The sequence below is a fragment of the Siniperca chuatsi genome, linkage group LG8, assembly GCF_020085105.1.
Source record: "Siniperca chuatsi isolate FFG_IHB_CAS linkage group LG8, ASM2008510v1, whole genome shotgun sequence".
Lineage (NCBI taxonomy): Eukaryota > Metazoa > Chordata > Actinopteri > Centrarchiformes > Sinipercidae > Siniperca > Siniperca chuatsi.
This window is the reverse complement of record NC_058049.1, coordinates 17425029-17448339: the sequence shown is the minus strand read 5'-3', so window position 1 is coordinate 17448339 and position 23311 is coordinate 17425029. Positions and strand designations below refer to the sequence as shown.

Genomic DNA, 23311 nt, shown 5'->3' with positions numbered 1-23311 from the left:
ATGAAACAAAATGAGGATGTAGTGTGAAAAACACTGAAATTGTACTGAAGATCCTAATTTCCTGTAATGTGCTATGCCATTTGTAATGACAGGTATTAGGAAACACATGACCATTAAATAGAATGATAAAGGACCCTAAAGGCAAAGGAAGGTGACTGCTATATTGCCATATCACTGATAAAAGCAGTTTTGTGTCCTGTGAAAGCCACATATCCCCAAAATGTCAAGTTTCAGAAACTTGGGAAAAAACTGGCTAGTTTTACAGGGTTAGTTCACAAAAACTACAAAAATTAATAAATAAATAAATAAAGCACATTTTCCCACCTACCTGTAACAGGTTCTAGCCATGCAGATAGTTTAAAATTCAAAATAAAACCTGGGCAAGTAAAACCAAAACCATCTGCATTGTTAGAAACCACCAGAGGTAAGTGTGAAAATATGTTATGTTCTAATCTGGGTGAACTGACCCTTTAAACATGGTTACAGTGCATTTTTAAACAATCCAATGCGTTTTGAAAAGGTTTTGTGAGCAAGTGGGAGCATATAATAATCCTACAGTGTATCTTAAAAATCATCATAGCTGGATATTCATAGTTCTCAGTTGTTAACCCTGAGGTACTTTGGTACTTTTTACTGTCTTCAGGTGAGGACTTGAAAATTGTTTTTTTTTTTTTTTTTAAAAATTGATTTTTGCTTGATGTTACACATTTCTTAACCCTTGAAGATTGAGTTTGTTGAATTCTTTAAAAACAAAAGCTGTGCTAATTTATGACACAGGGGTCTTCCCTGACAATAAGTGAAAGGGACTTTCATCTATTTCTGCATGTGATACAGACAAAACAACAGTGGTCAGTTGCTCAGCAAGAGTGACTTTGTCACAAAAGAGAGCTTATGACACAAATTAAATACTATAAAACACAAAAAAGCATGAGCGTAGGAAAATGTGAGTCATATCAAGAGCTCTGATTGACTTATCGGGGGATTTAGTGATCACACGGTGCTTTGCGGTGATACAGTATGCTGCTGCCACCTCTGATGAACTCTGACAGACAGATTGTACTTAGCAAGCTTGAATATTTTATATTTCCTTTCAGTTAATATTTCACGGGTTTTAGTTAATAGGGACTGGAGAGTGCACCAGCTCACATCAGTAAAGTACAGCATGTTCCTTCATACACTCTGACAGAACAGAAAAGGGTGACTCTGCGGCCCACCTTTCAGTGGCAGTACATACATGACCATCATGGTTCATGGAAAATTGTTGTTTTTTGTAGTTGCCCTGTTAGCTGTGTAGGGGGTGATTGTGAGTTTGGGTATGCAAGGGAATTGCCAACTATCTTTAACAATTCATGTTTCCTTTTTGTGAAGCAGTGCAGCTCTTCACGAAAAGCCACAAAGTCTCTTCCTCTGTAGACTTTGGGTATACAGCCTGATGTGGTTACACTTCTCATTTCATTTAAGTGATTTCTACAGTCAGCAGAAAGGCTGTGATGAAATACAATACAATACAATACAAAGTGAAAAGTGTTAAAAAAGTTAAAAGTTAAAAAATGCTGACTTGAAAACATACACAAAATCAGTGGTACTCAGATTTACTTAAGTTAAAGTACTAATACAACAATGTCAAAGTACTTCAGTCAAACTACAGAAGTATCAACAGTAAAAGTTCTCATTCTGCATAAACATGATACATCACGATGCATCAATTCGTAATTAGCATTTTACTGCTGTAGCTGCTTGAGATTTTAAAAGTTTAACTACCTTAAATGCAGTTAGATTTGTCCAGTGGTTCCCAACTAGGGGGTCCTGCCCCTCCAAAGGGTCACAATATAAATCTGGGGGGGTCATGAGATGATTAATGAGGGCTGGAAAGAAGAAGGTCAGCTATACACAAATTTGTATTTTTGGACTTTTCTCTAATCTTTGCTTTTTATGAAATATTGGATAATTTTACCTTTTTGTGCTTAGTTTAGAAGGGAAATCACTCTTTGGTGGAACTGCTAACAACTCATATTAGACATCTGAAATGTGACAAGTGGGGGCTCCAAATAGACACAGCTTTTTTGTAAGAGGTCAGAAGCCAAAATGATTGGGAACCACTGGTTTAATCTATAACAGTGGGTTTTATTTTTTAACTTATTATGTATTATATATAATTTTATGTAAAACCTCAAGTGACCAGTAACTGTGAATGTAATGGATGTAATGAAAGTACAATATTTCCATCTGAAATTTAGTGAAGTAGAAGTATAAAGTAGCATAATATTGAAATACTCAAGTAAAGCACTAGTACCTTAAACTTGTACTTTAGTATAGTAATATAAAAATATAAACATAGTTTAGTAAATTAACTTTCCACCACTGCATAACATCAAATCCTGATTGGTCAATGTCTACACAAAGTGGGGGCAGCCTGTACATTATTTTATACATTGTATACATAAAAGTTAAGTAGACTCTTCTCTGGACATAAACAACTCTGCATTGTAAGTGACCCATTGCCTCAGACTGTTGTACAAAGAGGGCAGAGTTTTTGTGTTGCTGAGTTGATGGTAAAGGTCAAAAGGGTACACAGTAGTTTCATTTGACATTTTGAGGATAGTTCCTTTGTTTGGTTCCTAAGTGTGGTTGATCCCCTCCACGGCATGACCGAGATGATTCTTTATTTGTCATAAGTCCCATATGATTAAGTTTTCATGTTGTTTTCAAATAGATTATGGCTAAAGATAAGAATGATATTTTACAAATACATGTCATTAAATAGGGTGTTGTTTTAGCCTCAGAGACAGAGCAGTAAAAATAATGAAACATGCCTGCCATAGTCATCCAAGATTAAAACAGTTTGTCTGAAACAGCCTGCAGGAAGACAGATTTATCATTTTACATTAAACCAATTAAACTAAATGCATGAAAATGTCTTAATATACAGTTTATATACTGTCATGGCACCACCTGTCTTGACTATCATGTTGGTAACAAGAGACCTCGCCATACATTTCTGTGTGTTGAGGTAAGTGTGAAAAGAAAGAAAGAATTGAGAGTCGACATGACCGCATGAGAGTCTTCAAGAGTTTCCAGCCCCTAAACAATTATTTTCCTGTGACAGTTGTGGTGTTTTTTTTCTCACTGGAACCAACCATGTGTATGTTTCACCCTTTCATTCTGACGTTTTTTCCAGTTTATGTCCAAGTCTCAGTGTTAACAAATAAGCTTCTTAATAGCTGTTTTAAATAATAATTCTGGTTTATTACAACATCTTTGTTTGGTAGGTTTGGCTGTCAATACAATTAGTTATGATAACATTGCACTCACCAAAAAGAAAAAAAAGAAAAAAGAAAGCTGAGATCTGGGTGCATGGCGACATCTCCCCAACAAAGTCACACGAATAGAAAGAAACACGTGTTCAGGCACTCAGACAGGTTGTAAACAAGCCAACAATTCAGACACATGAACTAATTTATTTGGTGGTAAACCAAAAGTGAGCACCAAAAATGTTGTTAATAATCCCTCATTGCACAGGAAAACTGTGTTTGGGCACATCTACGGCAAGTAGGTTGGCCCTTCCCCCATCAGACTTAATTTTAGTAATGTTGCCGCATTCCCGTATCTTAGCAATTAAAGATGGGGTATAATAACAATATTATTACCAATAGGATGGTTCGCTAAAACTGCTACATTAAGAACCAAGTTGTGTAAGCCAGAACGATCCTTTAAGCTATTTGAATAAACAGCCATTGCTGTCTCTTTCTGGGAAAGAAGAGTCTCAGCCTGGCCCAACTACACTTTAACTTTCAGCTTCTAAAGTGCAAAACCAAATGATTCAAAAAGGGTTTCCACCTGTAGTCACGGTGATCTCCATCAGAGAGTTCAGCATGGGCTTTTTCATCACCCACCTTGTTGGAATGGAAGAACTTGTCGTGTCTTCTATGTTGTTATTATGTGTCGTTCATGTTCAGGATTTAATTACCTGCAAGATAATTTTACTTTTGATTTTATTCACTGAAATTACAAGTAACATATTTTACCACTTACTGTGGTTGTATTGAATCATGGAGTTAGTTTTGGCCACGCAGGTTTTCTGCCTCCACCCCAACAAAATGCAAATAAATGAAATTTAGTTTTTGGTGCTTATATAATTGAAAATGCATATATGAAACAGCAACAACAGCAGCAGCCTCACTTTCCAGACACAGTGTCCCTGTTGCTCTGGATAATCCTCAGAACATGCTGTCAACTGTTTTCAGGGACTGTAAAAAGTAGCTCCAATCAAAATTGTTCACAGTGTATGATGCATGGACATTGTATCTGGAAAGACACTTGAAATTTTTCAAATGTAAATTGTGAATCTTTTAATCAGCACAAACACAATTTGATTCACCTTCATTGTATTGGGGTGGAGGCAGAAATCTCAGAGGCAGATATATCAAATCCTGGTCAAATAAAACCAAAACTAAGTGCATGGCTCGATACCTAAAGGTATATGTTTTTTGTTTTTCTTTTTGGTATTTGGGTAAATTGACACTTTTATAATGACCTCTGATGTACCAGTTTTCAATAAAATGTGTATTTTAAGGCCCTTCAGGGCTTATAGATTTGAGGTCATAAAATGTGTGACATTATGTAAAGAATTTTCTATAGTAATGAATGACATAAGCCTGTCCTCTAGTGTTTAAGATTTAAAACTACATCCAAAGGTCACTTGTGTTGTTGAAGTGTGTTTTCTGGCTAAACCTACTAAGATGGAAACAATTCTCATCAATCATAGCCGACAACTAAATTCAGAATCTTCTAATAATATTGAAATGTATTCATGTGAATCAGTAATTTCACTAGTCAGTTCATTATTACACCTGCAGTTTCCCTAATATTGATTGTGATATGCAGTCGCAACACATGACCTGCATCTTGCGTGTTTGGGTTCAGCGGTGTCATCTGTGCTCAGCCTTTATTTCTCCACACTTGTGTTTACCAGAGCAGGATCCCACGACAGTTACCATAGAAACTCCAGCGCCTGGCATCAGCAGAGCCGAGAGTGGAGTTAATTTTCGAAGGATTTACACATGCAAGAAAACACAGATCATGGCACGGGGAAAAACACTCATCAGACAGTTTGGTTGAGAGTATCAAAAGATTTGTGTATTTATTCATACTTAGTTCACAAAAGACTGGAGGGTAAAAAAAGATTTTGTATGATCATCAGCATACATCAAGTGTAGGTAGGTCATAATAGTAAATAATGACATTGATGTAACATTACAGATGGACAATTATGACAATATTTACTTGCCTCTGTATGTTTTCAAATGTGTATTTAATCATATATCTTATATATATCTGCATAATAGTCATCTACATATCTCCTAACGTCAATGTCTCATGCACTGACAGAAAAAGATTAGGATACTTTATTGAGGAATGTCTTCTGTCACAGTGTCTGTCCATTTGCACCCTATATCTCAGCAATGGCGGGCAGCATGCAGGCTCGTACACGCGCCTCCCTCCACGCCAACCTGCAGTCAGAGATCCACTGGGAGATGAGGGATTGTTTGATGGTTGGATTCTGTCTCTCCCCCTCAGCTCCTCTGTCTGCTGGGCTTCCTTTCCTGGCCTCCAACCTGGATAAGCTGTGTTTTGGGGAGACGTTTGGTATAGAAGTGTCATTGCTGGTGTGTAACTCAGGGCAGCTGCTCTTGCGCTGGTGTGGGAGGTCTGGACTTGAAGCACGGGGGATGCTGTGAGCTCTGGAGCGAGTCTGGCCCTCCCATGTACTCCCATGTTGCCTTATAAACCTTCCCTCGACAAATGCCCTTCTCACACCCCCTGAGATGTTGTTCTGGTGTCCATAAAGATACTCCAGAGGGTCAGAGTTGCCAAACATCAGCTCGCCGATCAGTTCTTTCCCCTCTCCCTGCTGCATATCGGTGGCATGCGTCTCCTCTGTGGGGCTGAATTCAAAGGTGGTTAAATTCCCACTGAGCCGTGACAGCCGCAGCCTCTGGTGCACAGAGTCCAGCTGCCGTGTGTGGATGTTGTAGGGGGACACATCTCTGGTGGTGAAGGTGGGGTGGGCCAGGTGGCAGATGGAGAGGAGGTAGTCCTCTGAGGAGACAGCCTGGCCGTGGCCAGCGATATGGAGTGTGTTGGCCTCATTCAAATCCCTCACTGTCTCCTCTGTGCCCTCTCTAATTGTGGGTAGCAGGAGTCTTCGCTTGGACAGCAGTCTGGACCGCGGCCGCATAGCTGAAAGAAAGACAAGAAGGAAAGAGGTCATGTTTAGAGCCAAAACATCTGTCAAATATTTGGGAACATACAGACAGACTAATGTACAGTATAAGCCTCAGGAAAGCCATTTTCTATTGATTTCAGTTTTACAGTAAATTCACTGAATCTTTTGAGGTTTTTCTTGCAAAAGAAGATTTAAACACAGTAACTGGATCAGTGGACAATGATTGGCTGATAGTATTAGTGCTCAAATTGAAATGATGATGTGATTTGAACGGGCAGGGGAGCTGTCTCTACAGAATGTCAAACTCAAAACCAAAATCAGGATGCCAGAAATGGAAAAACAGGCAGAAAAGGGCTGAAAGGGAGAACAAAGGGCAACAATTTGTTGCCCAATTTTTATCCAAGAAATGCATGTGCCCATGTAGTTCCCATGAAAACCTTTACACAGCCATGTTAGCATTTTGTTGATATCCTGGCTTAATGTTGAAGGCAGTCAACAGTACAATACAGTACATTAACATCACTCTGGTGGTTAGATTTCACTTAAAGCTAAGGTAGGTAACGTTGGAGAAACTACCGAGAGACAGCAAGATTTTGAAAGTAGTATGTGCAGACCTGCCCAGTCAGTCACCAGAAAATGTTGGTAGTTGAAATTATGATGTTGAGGTAATTAACATTGGACTACAGTAGAGATTCCAGCCTGCAAAGATCAATTTATTATTAATATTTGGGGTCGTCAAATGGATTTTGCAGGTGTGGTTAGTTACAGTAATGTAGCCTATGTGGGTGATTTATGGGGGCCCAATAATATATTCTTTCATGGGATCCAAAATCTCTGGTGGCACCCCTGTAATCAGGTGTAATAAAGGCTGTGCCAGGTTCTGCTTTATTAGAAAACAGTTTATATCACCACATCTGTGCGCTATCCGTCCAAGAAAACATTATTTGATTCAACAGCACGTGTAAAATGCTATGCAACATCATATTCATACACACTATTGTGGATCCAATAGCAGAGTTTTCCAGAGTCCATTATGCAAATACCTCATCTGATGTATGTATTTTTCCAATGACATAATTTTGCTGTCACATCTGGACATTGTTCACACCATAAATTACTTTTAGTAGCCTGTAGCATTTCAAAACACAACCGTCTATTTTTGCCCCTGACTGTATCAATCAAATTTAATTCACATGCAAACCTTCCTCTCCTCCTCCTGACTCTCCTCTTCCCCATTCCATCCTCTGCTTACTTTGGAGGGGCAGTGTAAACAGCCCAAAATACAAACAATCCCAGCAAGGAGCAGCAAGAGGCAACATAAATAGATGGCTATTTTAAATGCCATCTCAGTCATGTAGAGCCACAGAATGTGTATTTTGTTATGTAACCCAATATTGTTATAACCCTGCGTGTAGCTCATGATATATTTTCGTCTCAACCTCCGTGCCAAAAATAGTGCAAGCCAAACCAAAATGCCAGCCTCTCCCAGTTTCTTCCAAGGTGTAACCATAGCTAAATTTAGACCACACCTTCGATATACAGCGGCTAAAAATGGTTCTACGGCAGCAGCCCTGGGTTGAAGCACAGAACAGGCACCCTGTGTATTTTTTACGTCATGCGTTTTCAGTAATAATGTAAGGTTTTTCTGCACAGTTTGCTTTCCCACTCACCTGTGTCTTTGTCGAGTCCAGTTGATCGTTTCGTCTTTTCTCCGCTCTTGCAATCTCAAATATCAGCTTGCAGCCTTTTTGCAGCTGAGTATGTTTTAAATGTATGATGCTCTGTCTCCAGCCAGTGATGCTGCTTCACTGTAGCTCCAACTGTCTCTGACCAGAGGCAACGGTAGAATGCAGATTTATCTTCTCCTCACATCCCTCCTCCTCCCTCCCTAGCTTAGGTTTGCCCTCCTTCCCTGGTTCTAAAAATAGACACACCATCCATTTCCTCAGCCCCAGGACTGTCATTGGCCGACACGTATTGATGGAGAGAGAAAAACAGAGGCAGAGAAATAGGGAAGAGAGAGAACGGACTAAGAAATAGACAGAGAAAGAGGGTGATGAGAGTGAGAGAGAAAGAGGAGACAGACGGAAAAACGAAACAGGAAAACGGGGAGGAAAAGAGATGGTTTATTTTTTCTTATTTTTTTCAAGACGTGCTATTTCTAAAAATTACTTAGTGAACACAGTCGCCCCCTGTAATTTTGGTAAATGCCAAAATAAATGATGCTTTGTGACAAGAAATTTACATAGTGTGGTGCTGTTGTAAAAATATTTGACCTTAACTGTGTAAAGCATGTAACATGCATCAAATCTGATGCGCGTGTGAGAGGCTTGCACATTTTTACTTGTGTGTGTTTGTGTGTGTGTGTGGTGGGCCCTATAGACTGTAGTTCATGTAAATTAAGACTTGAGTCCCACTAAGAAATTTTAGGCAGATGTGACCTCCGGCAAAGACCACACTTTCTGAATTTCTGACGTATTTAGAAGCAATGAATAATAAAGCAGATATTGTTTACTCCCAAACAACCATTTCAGCTTGTAAACTGGACAATTTGAAGAATAACTCATTGTTAAGGATTTGGGGCAGACTTACATAAGCATTGGGCAGCTTTGTGGTTAAATTGGCTGCTTTGCTTAAGAGCAGAGCTTATAATAAAAATGGGGCAGCAGGTAGTTGGATGGAGGCAACGCTTTTTTATTTCCCTTGCTCAGATTCTGATTACTGTCTGAAAATGAGTTGATTTCATTTGCATTGAGAAGCTTGTTTCTTTGACACTCAAGTTGTTTTGAGGCCATGTGACATTTTGTGAGATTCAGGGTTCTGACCACTGTGTTTATTCAGCTATGGGTTTGTAAACAAAAGCCTCATATATGTAATAATTACATTAATTTCACAGGTGTTCATTTCACAAATGTGATCTCTGGCAAACAGCAAGTTATGCTTTATCAAATTTCAGACACATTTTACAATTTACTTTTTTACATATATATAGATATTCTTAAGAAAATATGGTGGTGAATGTGACACATTCACCATCAATATTTCACATGGTGTATATATTTGTGTAGGATCACAGGACTGCTCACCAGAGGATTTATACACAGGAACATCCTGCTGAAGGGTCGGTCAACAAGCTGCCCCTGTGTCTGGAGAAAAAGGCTTTCAGCCTTATGGAGTGTTTGCATGTGTGTGTGTGTCTGTCTGTTGGGAGCAGCATGACCTCTGATGAGTCAGATGAGTCACAACTTCTTTGCATCCAACCTATAAAAAGATCCCTGGCTTTTTATGGGTCTCTAATGGACTAGTCACAAGGAAGGCATATTAAAGAGATTACGAATGGGTCGAGTTGCTTCTTGATGGCTCTCAGCTGAACACCAACCCAGAGCCTGCTGACACTGACGTGTTTATGAGGTGTGTACTGTAGAAAGACAGTTAGCCACAGCAAAGTCATATTCTTGGACAACTAAGACTGTATGTTTATATATGTATGAATGTATGTATAGATTGTTAAGGTCCTGCCCACTGCAGCACATAGATTTGAAATAATGGGATCTGGCAGAAAAACATTGCAATTATTTTTTAGTTTTTCTTCTGAGTAAAAAACTCTCCTTCGTTCTCTAAATTCCCTTTTTCCTCTTTTTAGCCCCAGATTTATAATATCATCAATAAATACTCAACAGAGGGATCTTTTGCACATACAAACAGGCCTTTTTCACAGCAAACATTTTGACTTGTCATAGTAGGAAAAGCACAGGTTTACTAATAACATTAACAATGGCTCTGTTATATTCAGGTGTCACAGTACGACAGGGAGCCAACATGAACAACACCAGGGCCCTGAAACTGAAGCAGCTAAATGGAATCATTAAGTGTATTATTCACACCTGTGCTTTTCCTACTGTGACATGTCAAAATGTTTTCTGTGAAAAATGGCCTGCTGTTCTGTGTCTGCCGTGAAATCAAGATTTAATACTCTTCCAACTATCAAATTCAATCTTTTATCCAAGCTTACAACAGTATGCAGTGATAATTCTGAACAGTTTATCCCAGTGACATACAATGTCAGCATAGTATGTTCAGAATACTGTACGGAAAAGGCATGTTTTTATACGCAAAGGCAAAAGGAGGGTTAAAACACTTCCATTCCTGTTAAATGTGCCTCTTCTCTGTCTTGAACCTCTTGTTCTCATCCATTTATGGGTTCAATGAGAATTACATTGATACAGGAGGATGCTTATGTTTTATGGCTGATAAAAGCTTCAGTGTACAGGTAGAAAGAGCTAGACACTTTGAGTTGAAGGATGGATACATGGAATGGCTCTGACTGTTGAGCCTGGTCATTGATTTTTTATCACTGAGCTTCCAGCTGCCAGAGGGATTGTGAGAAATGGTCATATAGCTGTTCTCTGAAGAGCAGAGAGGGAAGCTTTCTCTGAAAGATGACTACCTCTTTTAGAACAAGTTGTCTTGAAATATTTTTGGGAAAAAATGAAATCAAAGTGGGTGGGCAAAATAAATAACAAGAGCACATTACAATATAATGCAGTTACAGTAAATGTAATCACATTGCAATGCATCTAGATTCATGAAGCTTGTAGTGTTCAATTTTTGTCATTTAAATTTTATGAAGACTTTCAACATTGAGCAATCCATTGCAACAAAACTTCAAACTATTACCTAAAAGAATCAACAGAATTGGTTCAACACTTCTCTGAAACAGTATCATGATAATGATCACAATCATAATCTTCACCATGGTGGCACTGATTGCAGGGCTATTTTGATTACATTAGACTCTAAGGTGTTGCTGTTATTGTACGTTTTAATCGACCCCTTGAGTTTGAGCATGAGTATGAAGCACAAGGGGTAAGTTATCCAAAATGAGTCACAAGAGCTATTATGAGCTTGTTAGTTTTCTTTCAAAGAAGACACCAGTTTCACCACTACTGTGTTTAAAGGAGAAGTAGGCCTAAACAAGACAAACCGGATTTCATATGAGGAGGAATCTATTCATCTCACAAGACCAGAAAGGGAAAAAAAATCAATGAGCCTTACAATTTGTGGCTCTGAGGGCTGACATTATACTGTATTAGGTGGGAAACTGCAGTGTTTTAATTATGATAATTTCAATCCGACAAAAAATTAGTCTGAATAAATTAACAAGCACAAACCACCGAAATGTATCACCCAAACTTTTGAGGATGCAAATGTTAGACCTTAGTAATTTCTTTTATGGTATTATTTGGGCGTACACTACACTCTTTGTTCTCCCAGTGGGGAAAAATGTTAACCGACAGTTAGCATTATTAACCATGCAGTCCGAATTTGCTGCACAGCGTTCCTGACAAGAATTTATGAGTAATCTAATATTCTGATGCGTCATGTTGACACAGTGGAACCTTCAATAACTGTAACAAGAGTGGTGTGGACACTTTACAGAGGCCAGTTGTGGCCAGCTTTGTAAAACAACCAAAAGGGAAAAGAAGACAGTATAACCAAATGCAAAGTTAGATGTGCAGCCTAATCTTGGAGTGCATTGTAGTGGTATATTCACATATAATCAAATAAAATGTGTTTACAACTAATATCTGCTCATAGAAATATGGCTGCGGTATTTTATTTCTCTTGTTGTGAAGCACTTTGTACTTTGTTTTGATAAGTGCTCTATAAATAAAGTTTTTTATTATTATTATTATTATTATTATTATTATTCTGGGGCACATCTCATGTTAAAGGGTCAGTTAACCCAAATCAGACAAAAAAATCTGTCTTACCCCAAGGATATCTAGCCATGCAGATTGTGTTTTATTTACAATGGTTTTGATTATCTGCATCCCCAATACAACAGAGGTGAATGGAATCCTGCAGTGCTCAAAGTGAAGAAAAATTACATAAAAAAAAAATCAATAGCATTGATTATGCTTTTTCAGAAACAGTATCCAGACCTCAATGTGAACAATTTTCACTACTGTTTTAACCTTCTGTAGAAAAGATTTCCCCATGAAAAAATGTAGGCAAGTAATTTCCTGGGTTAAATTTTGAATCCTACGGGTGAGAACAACTCCACTGAAGTCAGACATTTGGTTAAGTCATGCTGACTCGTACTGGAGCTCCTCCATCAAGAATGAAGAGACTGAGCTTATCTTTAATATATCAGACTTCATTTTAGCAATCAGTGACTTTATATTTTGGAAATAACATCAGTCCAATGAACCTGATATCCTCTGAACCTGATATTCTGATTCTGTCAAGACAAAGGAAAGGCAATAAAAAGACTGGTTTGAGGCTTACACAGGCATGTACAGGCAATACAGTGACGTGAAGTGTTATGTCACCCCCTATGTGTCATATTGCATTACTGTGCAATCGGGTTAAATCAGTTGATTGAAGAACAGTTTGAAAGCATGATATTGATAATTTGATGATTAACTGACTCAAACTGAGTTAGAAGTTGTGAAATCTTATATCACTGGGTTGACCTAAAACAGCAGTGAGGCTTACAGCAGCTGTGACTAAGTAACAACTACTGGTTGCAGCCAAAAAGATAATGAGGGGCAGCATGATAATAGTCACTGGAACAAAAATCACACAACACTGACAGTTTGCAAAATACCACAGGCACTTAAACTTTAATAAATATTAAACATTAAGTTCTTTTTCATATGTACAGATATCGTACAAAGAGATCCGTAAGGGCTTTTGCAGCTGCTGCAAGTTAGCGATGTACCAATAATACAATTTTTACAAAGAAAACAAACAGGCCCTCAAAGCTTCTATTTGGATACAGTTAATACAAACAGGCTCGTTTATTTTATCATTATATCTTTGTATTTTTGTACATAAATGAATACATGAGGGACATTGCTTTTAGCAACACTGACAAAAAAAGCACCATACTTGACTGACCGTTAAAAAAAAGAGAAAAAGAAAAATATTTTTTTCTCTTCAGTTATTTTGTTTTTCCACCTAGCTTAATGAGATATCACAATATATCATCAAAATTCAGGAAGCACCAAGTGTTTGGCAATGTCCCTCACCAGTCTTCCATACTATATCTTAACTTCCTGAGAGATGAGAGACCCCATGCAGTCAAACAGACGTTTGCTTTGGAAACACAATCCAAACAGTGTAAACTTTCACAATTCAATTAAACCAAGAGGAAACTTTGACTTTCTGATTGTATAGCATTACCATATTGCTTTCAGGCCTCCAAAAGCTCCAATTTGCAGTGTGTATAGGATATCCAGAGTGCTGGCCACTTAACGAGGAGACATTTTCATCTTGTCCTACAGTAGCTCATGTTAAAGAGGTTTAAAGGGCTGAGGGGTATTAATATCTGTTTGTTGGGAAATGAGCTGCAATCCTGAGCTGTATTATAACATAATTATAAAAAAGGAGATATGAATTCAAGGTGGTAGATTTTGTTGTTCCATAAGTGCCAGTAGGGATAATACCATTCCACAAACTACATTACACCTTATTTACTTGCTTTGTAAAGTGCTGGTCAAACTGGATGTACACTTTTCATCCCTTCTGTTTCTCATTATTGTGTTTACACGGGTGGGGCGATTTGCTTCAAATCTGCAACAGTCTGTGCTCCAAAGGGCTTTTCTTTAATCAGAGCAACTGTTCAAACATTTGGCCATGATATTCTCTGTCTGCAACAGTCCTGATTGTCATGATAGTGATATGGCAGAGAGGTTTTTTTTGGTGGAAAGGCCTGAGGGTTTTAAACAGGGCTTACGCAAGTCTGTAAAGACAACATTCATCTCTATAAGAGAAATGCAAAGGCTTGGTCTATCATGCTGCGTGGCCTCTCTTCATCCTGAGGAGAAAGTTCCGCTTCTCCTCCAGAAGCTCCTGAATGCGTTTGTTTCTGGTTCTCTCTCTGAGGTTGACCCGGCGCTTTGGGATCAGGTTGTTCTGGGAGATGTCGTTATCTACGCCGACGATCCTGTTGTATATGACGTCGACGGAGTTGTTCTCACTATTCTCCTCGGGTCTTCGCTGAGGTCTTATAGTAGAGGTGGTGATGGTTGTGATGGCTGGTTTTTCTGTTTTCGGAGTGATGGTGGTGAGAGTTGAGGCTGTGGCAGGGTCTGAGGTTGTCGTCGGAACAGGGATGCTCACAGGGATGTACTCAGACAGGTCCAGCCAGGGTGAGGATGCAAGGTCCATCATATCCTTGCTATTGATGGTCGGAATCTCCATGGTGAGGCTGTCGTCTAGCACCATGGTGTCACTGATCACTCCCACGTTGCCGTAGGACAATGTGATGTCATCACCACTGAGAATGGTCCCGCTGGTTACTGTGACATCACCGCTGCTGGTCATTGTGACATCACTATATGGCATGGTTCTACTAGGAATGTTGACATCTTCAAAATGAACAGTTCCAGTCGGTGTTATGACATCATCAAAAGCGCTGGGTGTTGTGGCTAAAGCATCACGGTACCAGAATGGAGATTCATCTGTAGTTGCTGTGTTGTTACTGATGTACGTGACATTGATTCTGGACTCAGGGAAAGGCATGCCTGCAGCTGTCGCATATACACTAGTGCTAGATGAGATAGTGGAAGAAAAGTACTCTCTCAGTTGCTCTGGACTTGTATGTGGAGTGGGAGCTGTGGTATAATATGAAGACATTGTTTTAAGTGTTTTCCTTCTTGGATTTGTCTTTTTCACCGTAGCCTTATTCTGATTAACCTTGGCCTGAGAGTTTGTGGTACTTTTGGGCCCTGGTTTTGGGTTCTTTTCGGGATTTGTCTTTGTTTGAGTTTGCTTTGTAACTTTTGTGTTTGGCTGAATGTTCTTTTTGGGATTAGGTTTGGGTTTTTTCTTGGGAGTAGTCTTCACTGGAGGAGTCTTTTTAAGAGTAGTCTTTACAGGGGGAGTCTTTTTGGGAGTAATGTTTGCCAGAGTAGTCTTTTTGGGAGTGGTGTTTGCCGGAGTAGTCTTTTTGAGAGCAGTTTTTGCCGGAGTAGTCTTTTTGAGAGTAGTTTCTGCCGGAGCAGTCTTTTTGGGAGCAGTGTTTGCCGAAGTAGTCTTTTTGGAAGTTGCTTTTGCTGGCTTACTTTTTGGGGGATTGCTGTTCCCTGAAGTATTCTTCTTTGGAGTAGTGTTTGTTTTCTTTTTTGGACTGATCTTAGGTGGAATCATCTTTTTGGGGGTTTTCTTTGGCAGAATATACTTTTTGGGCTTGGATTTTAGCCAGGTGTCTGTTTTTGTACTGCTTTCTGTTGGATTTGTCATAGTTGGACAGGTTGTTGCTGGAAGGTGTGTGGTAGTTATACCAGATGTTGTTGGACTATTTGTAGTGCTCTGTAACTGTGGCTCTGTGCTCTTGTCTATGTCTGGGGTAGGCAGAGGCAGGGAGTGAGCAGTAACGCTGGGAGAGGTTGTAATAACTGAGGTGGTTGCCATGGAAAATGTAGTGCGGAGGACAGGAGCACTGGTGGCAGTTGGAGGATGAGTGGTGATCATTTGTGTAGCACTTAGTGGGTAGGGGGTGGAATGAGGAACAGCAGTGGTGGAGGTAGGGGGATGAGTGGTGGTCCAGGGATTGATGGTAGAAGCTGAAATGGTGGTGATGACAGCTTTGGTGGGTTGGATGGTGGAGCCAGAGCTGAGGGTGCTGGTGGGTGGAGAAGCTGTAACACTGGGTCGGATGAAGGTGATGGGGGTGGATCTGGAGATGGAGTTGGGTGAAGGCTCCGTGATGGTGACATTGCTGCAGGACTTGCAGCACATACGCTGGAAGTCCGGTAGAGAGCAGTAGCGCTTCAGTACTTCCATACGACAGAACATTGAGCGGTCTCCATGACAACGCTGGCCTGTGAAGGAGAGAACAGAGAGCTGAGACTGGGTGCAGCCAGGGGTAGAGACTATGAAGAGGTGTGTGTGTATGTGTCCGATTGCCTGGATATGTCTTTGTATGCGAAAGAATGTTCAACAATAAGAATATTTTACATTAGTATTAGTCTTTGTGTGCATGTTCGTTTATACATAAAGTACATGCATATGTGTGTGTGTGTGAGTGTGTGTGTGTGTGTTGGTTCCACACCGTGCAAAGTACAGTAGTAAAGCCAGACCATTAGCAGAGGATGCAGGAAGGAAGAGGAGAAAAACCCAAACATCAAGAGCAGTCATGAGATTAGTCCAGAGCAATAACTGAAATGGAAAAAGAAAGGTCGCCAGTCTTGTGCTGTAAATATAACTGTGATTCAAGTCTGAATTTTTCATCTAAATCTGATATCTAATTTTGACTGGTTGTGTATCATTTTTCAGTTGTCAAATATTAATCCTCTACCACTTGACTTGTAACCTTTTTGTACCATGCCAATCAAAATAAACATGTTCTCCTGGCAATGTTTGGTATTTTGACATCTAGCCAGTGAACATTCCTGGTGAGAGAAAGATCACACTTTTTAAAACATTTTTATTGATACAACTTTGCTGTTGAGAATGACAGTAACTGAAACAATGAGATGTTTGCCCCCCCCCCTGCTCAATATATAGATATATTCTTTTCTTAAGAAAAATAATTCAACTGTATCGAAAGTTACAAGTTCACAGTCACTTTGGTAAAACACTTCATTACTTGGAAATCAACCAGTCAATCTGTTTATCGATTGGAAAAGAAAAAACATGAAGTACATAAATGATATTTGCTGTTTAAATAAAATACATAATTTCCATGATGATGTAAAAACTGGAATGGCACATTAAGTGTCATATGAAACATTTACAAAACATTAATAAAATTTCCCTGATAAATCAAAGTGCATATAGACGCAGTGCACGTAGTCCATCTGAATGTTTCTTCAACGTTAGCCAAACGTTAGCCAGCCCCACGCAGCAGGCCAGTGAAGCCACAAAACAGTTACCCATAGTATAGAATATTATAGAAGAAGATAACAGTCATGAACATTATTAAATACAGTCAACACCAATGTTATATACAGTCGCACTGCTAGGTCTGGCTTGGTCTCATACAGTCCAACTCCAGCAGAAGGAAACCTTGGATAGCTCGCTACATAGTCACAACAGAAATATGTGATCACAATACAATGACAAGTCTGAAGTGTTTTTTTTTTCTAGATGCCATGTGTCAATACCCTAGGCCTTTTGTAAACCCTTCCCAGTAGTCGGACATTGGTCCAACATCACCTTGGTAGGTTTGATGGTTGGCGGGTGTGAGTTTAAGTTGGTTTGAAGCTGCCTCTATTCCCAGTGAAACTTTGAATGAGTAAAGCCATCTCTTTCACAGATAAATGCCATTACATTCAATCCAAGATAAGGCATTGTTCATGTGGTTAATGTTCATCAAAATAAAATGAGATCATCGGACGCTCTCAACTCAAAGTTTATGAGGTATTTCTGTATCTGATTGCGATGTGTAAAAGCCAGAATGATGAAGCTTCCTTACACACATACACATGCACACACACGTACACACGCACACACACACACACAGTCACACAAACACACTTTCACTGACAAGACTAGTATATCTCATTCAATCATGCATTAATATATTCACTCATCTAAGTTTACACACAAGACACCCATGCATCCATGCACATATACACATAGACACACACACGCAGATGCACTAACACACTCACACACATATATACACATACATAAAGGTGATGGATGCAAATGTGCATGACAAAATGTGATCCTATCCTTAAAGAAAACAAGAAGCGACAGTAAACCACTGATCCATCTGAGAGAATGGAGAGGCAACTAACTGACCAAGTCCTGCATATTATAGGTCTAACCCCTTCCCCCCGAAACACTTTACCTTTATTAAATATTCATCTGTAGTCATGTAAAATCAATAAAAAAATACACGTAACAGTCAAGGATCTAAGCGATCAATAGCAGTCCAAAGGTTTTAGGCAAATAAGCTACAGCTTATTCATGGTAAAACATTATTAATATTATTGTTACTCATATAGATTTAGATTTATAGGTATATATAAATACAAATATATTTATAGATGTATTTGTTTAAAGTCTGCAAGCACAAATAAGCTGCATTTATTGAACTTTAGTATAACAGTCAAAGAGAGGATGGCTGATGATGAGGTGAAATGGGAAGCAACCTCAAGCGGTCAGACTACCCTGTTTTTTTGTTTTTTTTTCTTTAAATTAGCCTTTACTTCAAGATTCTTCACCTCACAGTTCCCTCCCCCAAAAATCAAAAGGTTTACTGATGTCACTTCCTGTCCCTGTGCTGAGTTCCTGTCAATCTGAGAATGGAATGTAGAATGAGACACCATTCACATCCCCGAATGGAACCAGGATGTCAGATGAGCACTTTAGCAAAGATGTCCTCATTGTGACAAGATCACATTCACAATAAAGCTTTCATATTTTTTTATAACTTTTTTTTCTATATAGATATTTATATACCTTTTCTGTTTATTTTCACACCTGTTTCTCCCCACAATGACAGTGCGCTACAAAAAGAAAAAAGCGCAGCTGCATCTCAGGAGTGGTAACCCATGACAACACGCAGCTAGCTCGCGCAAAACATGGCCGCCAAATGCAGAGGGGGTCCCTCACATATGAACGGCTCTTCGACACGTCTCAGGAGGTGCCAATGAAAACCTGTTCGCCTTGCCGCTTCGAATCCTTTTCACATCAATTTTTTTGTTGATCTTTTGAGTTTTCGACTGGCCAGCGGTTACAACACAATGCTCCACAAAGGAGAGAGAGAGAGAGATAGAGAGAGAGACAGAGCAAGAGAGAACCAACTAGCACACACAGGAGCCAGAGACCTCCCCCCAGTCAGAGCCGTCTCAGACACACAGAGAGAGAGGCAACATCCCCCCCTCCAAAAGAGAAGCGAAAGCTTTGCCGCTTGCTCACGGGCGTGGGCACAGGCACGGGGTGTGGGGGAGGGCAGGTCAGGGGGCCAGCCGGGGCCGGCCCTGCAGAGACAGGAGGACAGAGATGGGCAGGGCCCAGCAGAGGACAGACATGCAGCTGCGGCTGCTGCTGTGGAGACCAGGCTGGGAACTATAGAGGGAGGTTTTACGTGAGGAGATCTTCGGGAAGTTGGTGTTGGGGCGAGACAGCCACTGGATCAGGATGTTGCCGTTCTTGTTGAGGTCTGATGAGCCCTCTGCAGAGAAAAGAAGAGAGAATGATGGAGTAGTTAAGGTGTGAAGGGAACTATTTTATGGTTATTGTAATCACCTTTGCCCTCTTTTTTCTACACTGATATTAGGGCCTGTTTAGCTACTCAAGGATGGTTCCAATTTATTACAAGTAATTGCTGAGATCTGGCAACATGGTGATATTCCCCAAAAAATTTCAAGGGGGCAATGAAATACGTGATTTTTTGCCAGGTTAACTGAACCACTACATTTTGGGGAAGAACCGAAAGTCAGCACACCCATGATGTCTTTAATAATCCCTCATTGCACATGAATAACTGTGTAAGCGCATTAATATGGTAAGTACAGTATTTCGAAGTTGAACCATAAAGTCGGTTTGTAAACTGTGATGGATGATTACAACTTCTAAATCATTTTGGCTAATGTGGGGTTTGTTTAAAATCTGTATAATTGTTTGACTGCTTGTGTTTCTTGATGCATCATACTGCACTTATTTTTAACAGCTATTTACTGTTTACTATTTACTGAGTACAATGATGTTGGTATTGTAGATGTTAGCCGAAACCATGAAAATAAAGATCCATGTTGTAATAAACTGATTTTAACTGATTTAAAGACAAATAAATTAATACATTAATTTCAGTATCTACTTCCACATAGTACGGTTTGCCCTGGCAATTTATCTATGGGTTGGAGGTTCCTTAACACTCACTGGGACATGGATCCTGGCGACAGACTCTGATGGTGTCGGGCTTACTGTCCAGACACAGGCCGATGGTGTTGTCCCTGGTGTGGCACAGAGCCTGCCTTTGCTGGGTCCCATTACCACATGTCACTGAGCACTGGAGATACACAAACCACACATTATAAAATCACTTAGTAAATATGGACATAAAATGTTTTCAAATTCATGGTAAAGCAGTAAAAATGCATGTACATGAACATCATGACTGTTGTTTTAATCATTATACTTGGTGGTTATGATCTGTTTCTCATAGGCTTGTCAAACCTGCCAAGAATACAGTTCTGAGGTAGTCTTCTGACATCTAAAACACTGAATGTCTAACAAAAATACCAGCTGTTGGGCTTTAATACAAAAATAGCAGTTCAAGTATTTTCCAGCAAAAACCCAAATTGGCCAAACATTCTTTTCTGTTTTCCCGATTCTCGTTGACCCATGTTCAGCCTCCGTACCTGTGACCACGGCCCCACTCTCCACTGGGTGGGGCAGGGGTGTCGGTTGCAGGGTCTGCGAGCCTCTGGCCGGTCATCGTTGCAGTGTTTATTGTGGATGGAGCGTGTGGTGTTGTCATCCGAGGGCTGGACACAGCTGACCGAGCGGATCTGCATCCCCGTCTTTCCACATTGTTTGCTGCAGTTCTGCCACTCCCCTGTCACCCAACTGGAGAACATCACAGGAAAGAGAGAAACAGGAGTTCTGAGGGCATCCAAAATGTCAAAATGCAGTAAACAATGAAAGAGGAAGTTGTCTGTATCAAGTTACATTTTTTACAGTAAGGTGACATATAATACACTGCATACATGGGGGGAGGGCAGGGCTTCTGGTTGCAGTCTCTGGTGTCTCCTCTAGGTTTCATGTTGGATTTGTTACAGAAGCTCTTGTGAACCATCTTACTGTCAACTTTTCTTCTGCAGCCGTAGCGCAGGTACTGCTTCCCTACAGGAGATGGAAAATGTAACAAATGTAAGTACAGAAACATAAAGACAGGCATGCTAAATGCACATAGTTGATCTCAGAGACACAACAGTTTCACAACAAGTATATTTCTCGCTCTACTGTACCTCCACCGCAGGACTTGGAGCAGTAGGACCATCTCTTCGGAGCCCACTTGTAGGCACTGTCCTCTACCAGCATGTTGTTCTGAATGGCAGAGTCACTGTCCATGTTCATCATGTACTTATAAGACAAATTCACATCCTCGTCTCCATGTAATTTCATCTACAAACAGAAAGATCATCATAAAATAAGTGAGAAAATTTAATTAACACTTTAGATAACCAACATTATTTCAGGCAAAAAGTGACACTGAGTGTTTTTTTTAGATCATTTGGTATGCAGAAAATGTTTGTGTATAACCAATGTCTTCATTCATTTCAATGTGTACCATGATCAGAATTCCATGTCTGAGAGGACCAGTGGTCTGAAGTGTCTCCTTGTCGTTGTCATTCTCATATTCCCACTCCACGCCCTTCTCTATAAGTGAGCGGGATTCTGGGTATTCATTTTCCCCGTTCAAGAAGAACAGTCCTGACGCAATGTTCTTTACAGCTGTAGATAGGTGAGAAATATACATTGATTACACTTGTACTACACATATATATACAATACAATACAACATATACACCCTGAAAAGAAAAACAATGTACAATTTCAAATACCTAAAGTGTGTGAGGTCGCTTTCAGCTCTTGGATCAGTAAGTGTCTCGCTCCTCTGGGGATTTCAAGAACTTTGAGGAAACCTGAAAAGAAAACACACATCTGGTTCGTGACTCCAACATCATCAAAAGCTCATTTTACAGTTTCCTGAGAGAGCCTCAGCTAATCCAGTAAAGAGCTCTTACTCATTTCAACCAAGTATCCCTGCTCACTAGTTAAAACCGTTACAGTCGTGACTGTTTTCATCCAGTGTAAACATCTGATTCTGGGAATTTTGGTGCTGTAATGTAGGTCTGTTCTGACGTCAGGAGTTAGATAATATACTAATAAACATACATTTGTAGAGTGAGGTTTGACGTAACCTCTAGGCAATGCTCGACTCACATGGAAACATGTCCACTCAGAATTGGACATTGTTACAAATCTTCCTCTAGAGGGCGATGTTTAGCTGAACATAACTAAACATGGGGCGAAATGTGCACAGTCTATAAGCAAAAGAACTGGCCAACTATTTATCTGTACTTACAGTAACAACAATGATAGGCAGCTGCTACACTGATGGAACCATGTCAAGTCTGTCCTAGATTTAGATAAGGATTACTGTGACTATTAGAGTGTTCACCTTGTTTCTTGGCAGTACGTGTGATGGTGTCTTTGAAGGTTTTGCAGCTGGAGTTGTCTCCTCCACAAACTCCACACTTGTCCTCCTGCTTTGAGGAGCCGACCACATTGTCACAGCCCACTTTCTGTTCATGAGAACATGGAAAGTTTAACACATGTAGATCTGAACACATGCAGCTGTCTTGGTCTCTGTCTCTCTCTCTCACACACACACACACACACACACATAACATCACTCACCTCACACTCCCCACGCACACACACACTGTGCGGGTCCTTGTATGAGCAGCGTGTGCCATCCAGGACCATTCTCTGCATAAAGACCACGTCTCGTGTCTCCTTGGATTGGCAATGCAGGTGGCAGCGTTTGTTAGCTGGGAAACAAATACAAACACACAAAAATGACCCAGTTATTCAAATGACTGTCAGAATGGTACATGTGGGATGCTTTTTGATTTCATCTTAACAACCAACATGTGATTTTTTGTATTTTTTCTGAATTAGCTCTCCATGAGTCAGCGTGATGCTCTGTCTCATTGTGTCTGTCTGTGTGACTCATACTACGACTACATGAGCCTCCAGAGACAAAACCTGGCAGTTCATCCCAGCGAGAACGAACACTCCTACTTCATCATGTTTATCACAGATGGATAAAATCCAGAGACCTTGTCTTATGGTGCTTTGACCGTAATAAGCAGGTGGCAGACGTGCTACTGTAGAATTATAATATGTGGAGAAAACACACTTTTCTCAGGTTGAACTGAGAATGCACAGAAATAATAATAATAATAATAATAATTCTCTTCTCAGTGATCTGAATGAATTCTCTTCTACAGTGTGCTGAATACACTATGATAATCGAGGGGGCCTGTGCCGTGCTTGTGCATTACAGGTGTAATTATACTTATGAGTCACAGTGTAGGTAGATTTATA

The 23311-nt window shown here is 39.9% G+C and overlaps 2 protein-coding genes across 4 annotated transcripts in view; both read right to left on the bottom strand.

Annotated features, from left to right (window-relative positions):
• Positions 1 to 5114: 5114 nt before the first annotated feature.
• On the bottom strand, positions 5115 to 8138 carry si:dkeyp-72g9.4. Its single transcript, XM_044205454.1, has 2 exons — positions 7897 to 8138; positions 5115 to 6240 (listed from the first exon to the last, which is right to left on the bottom strand). Exon 2 carries the CDS (start codon positions 6236 to 6238, stop codon positions 5450 to 5452), a length of 789 nt encoding a protein of 262 aa, XP_044061389.1. The 5' UTR covers positions 6239 to 6240; positions 7897 to 8138; the 3' UTR covers positions 5115 to 5449.
• Positions 8139 to 12827: 4689 nt separating this feature from the next.
• The window catches only part of LOC122880386 (A disintegrin and metalloproteinase with thrombospondin motifs 2-like), a 120152-nt gene continuing 109668 nt past the window's right edge, over positions 12828 to 23311 (bottom strand). For all 3 annotated transcript variants that reach the window (XM_044205451.1, XM_044205452.1, XM_044205453.1), the window contains 10 exons: positions 22619 to 22752; positions 22380 to 22503; positions 21760 to 21840; positions 21486 to 21649; positions 21163 to 21319; positions 20902 to 21037; positions 20554 to 20761; positions 20072 to 20201; positions 19278 to 19364; positions 12828 to 16059 (listed from right to left, as the gene is read on the bottom strand). In XM_044205451.1, the coding sequence (XP_044061386.1) occupies positions 14027 to 16059; positions 19278 to 19364; positions 20072 to 20201; positions 20554 to 20761; positions 20902 to 21037; positions 21163 to 21319; positions 21486 to 21649; positions 21760 to 21840; positions 22380 to 22503; positions 22619 to 22752 (3254 nt within the window). In that variant the 3' untranslated portion in view covers positions 12828 to 14026. The remainder of the gene's footprint in view (positions 16060 to 19277; positions 19365 to 20071; positions 20202 to 20553; positions 20762 to 20901; positions 21038 to 21162; positions 21320 to 21485; positions 21650 to 21759; positions 21841 to 22379; positions 22504 to 22618; positions 22753 to 23311) is intronic.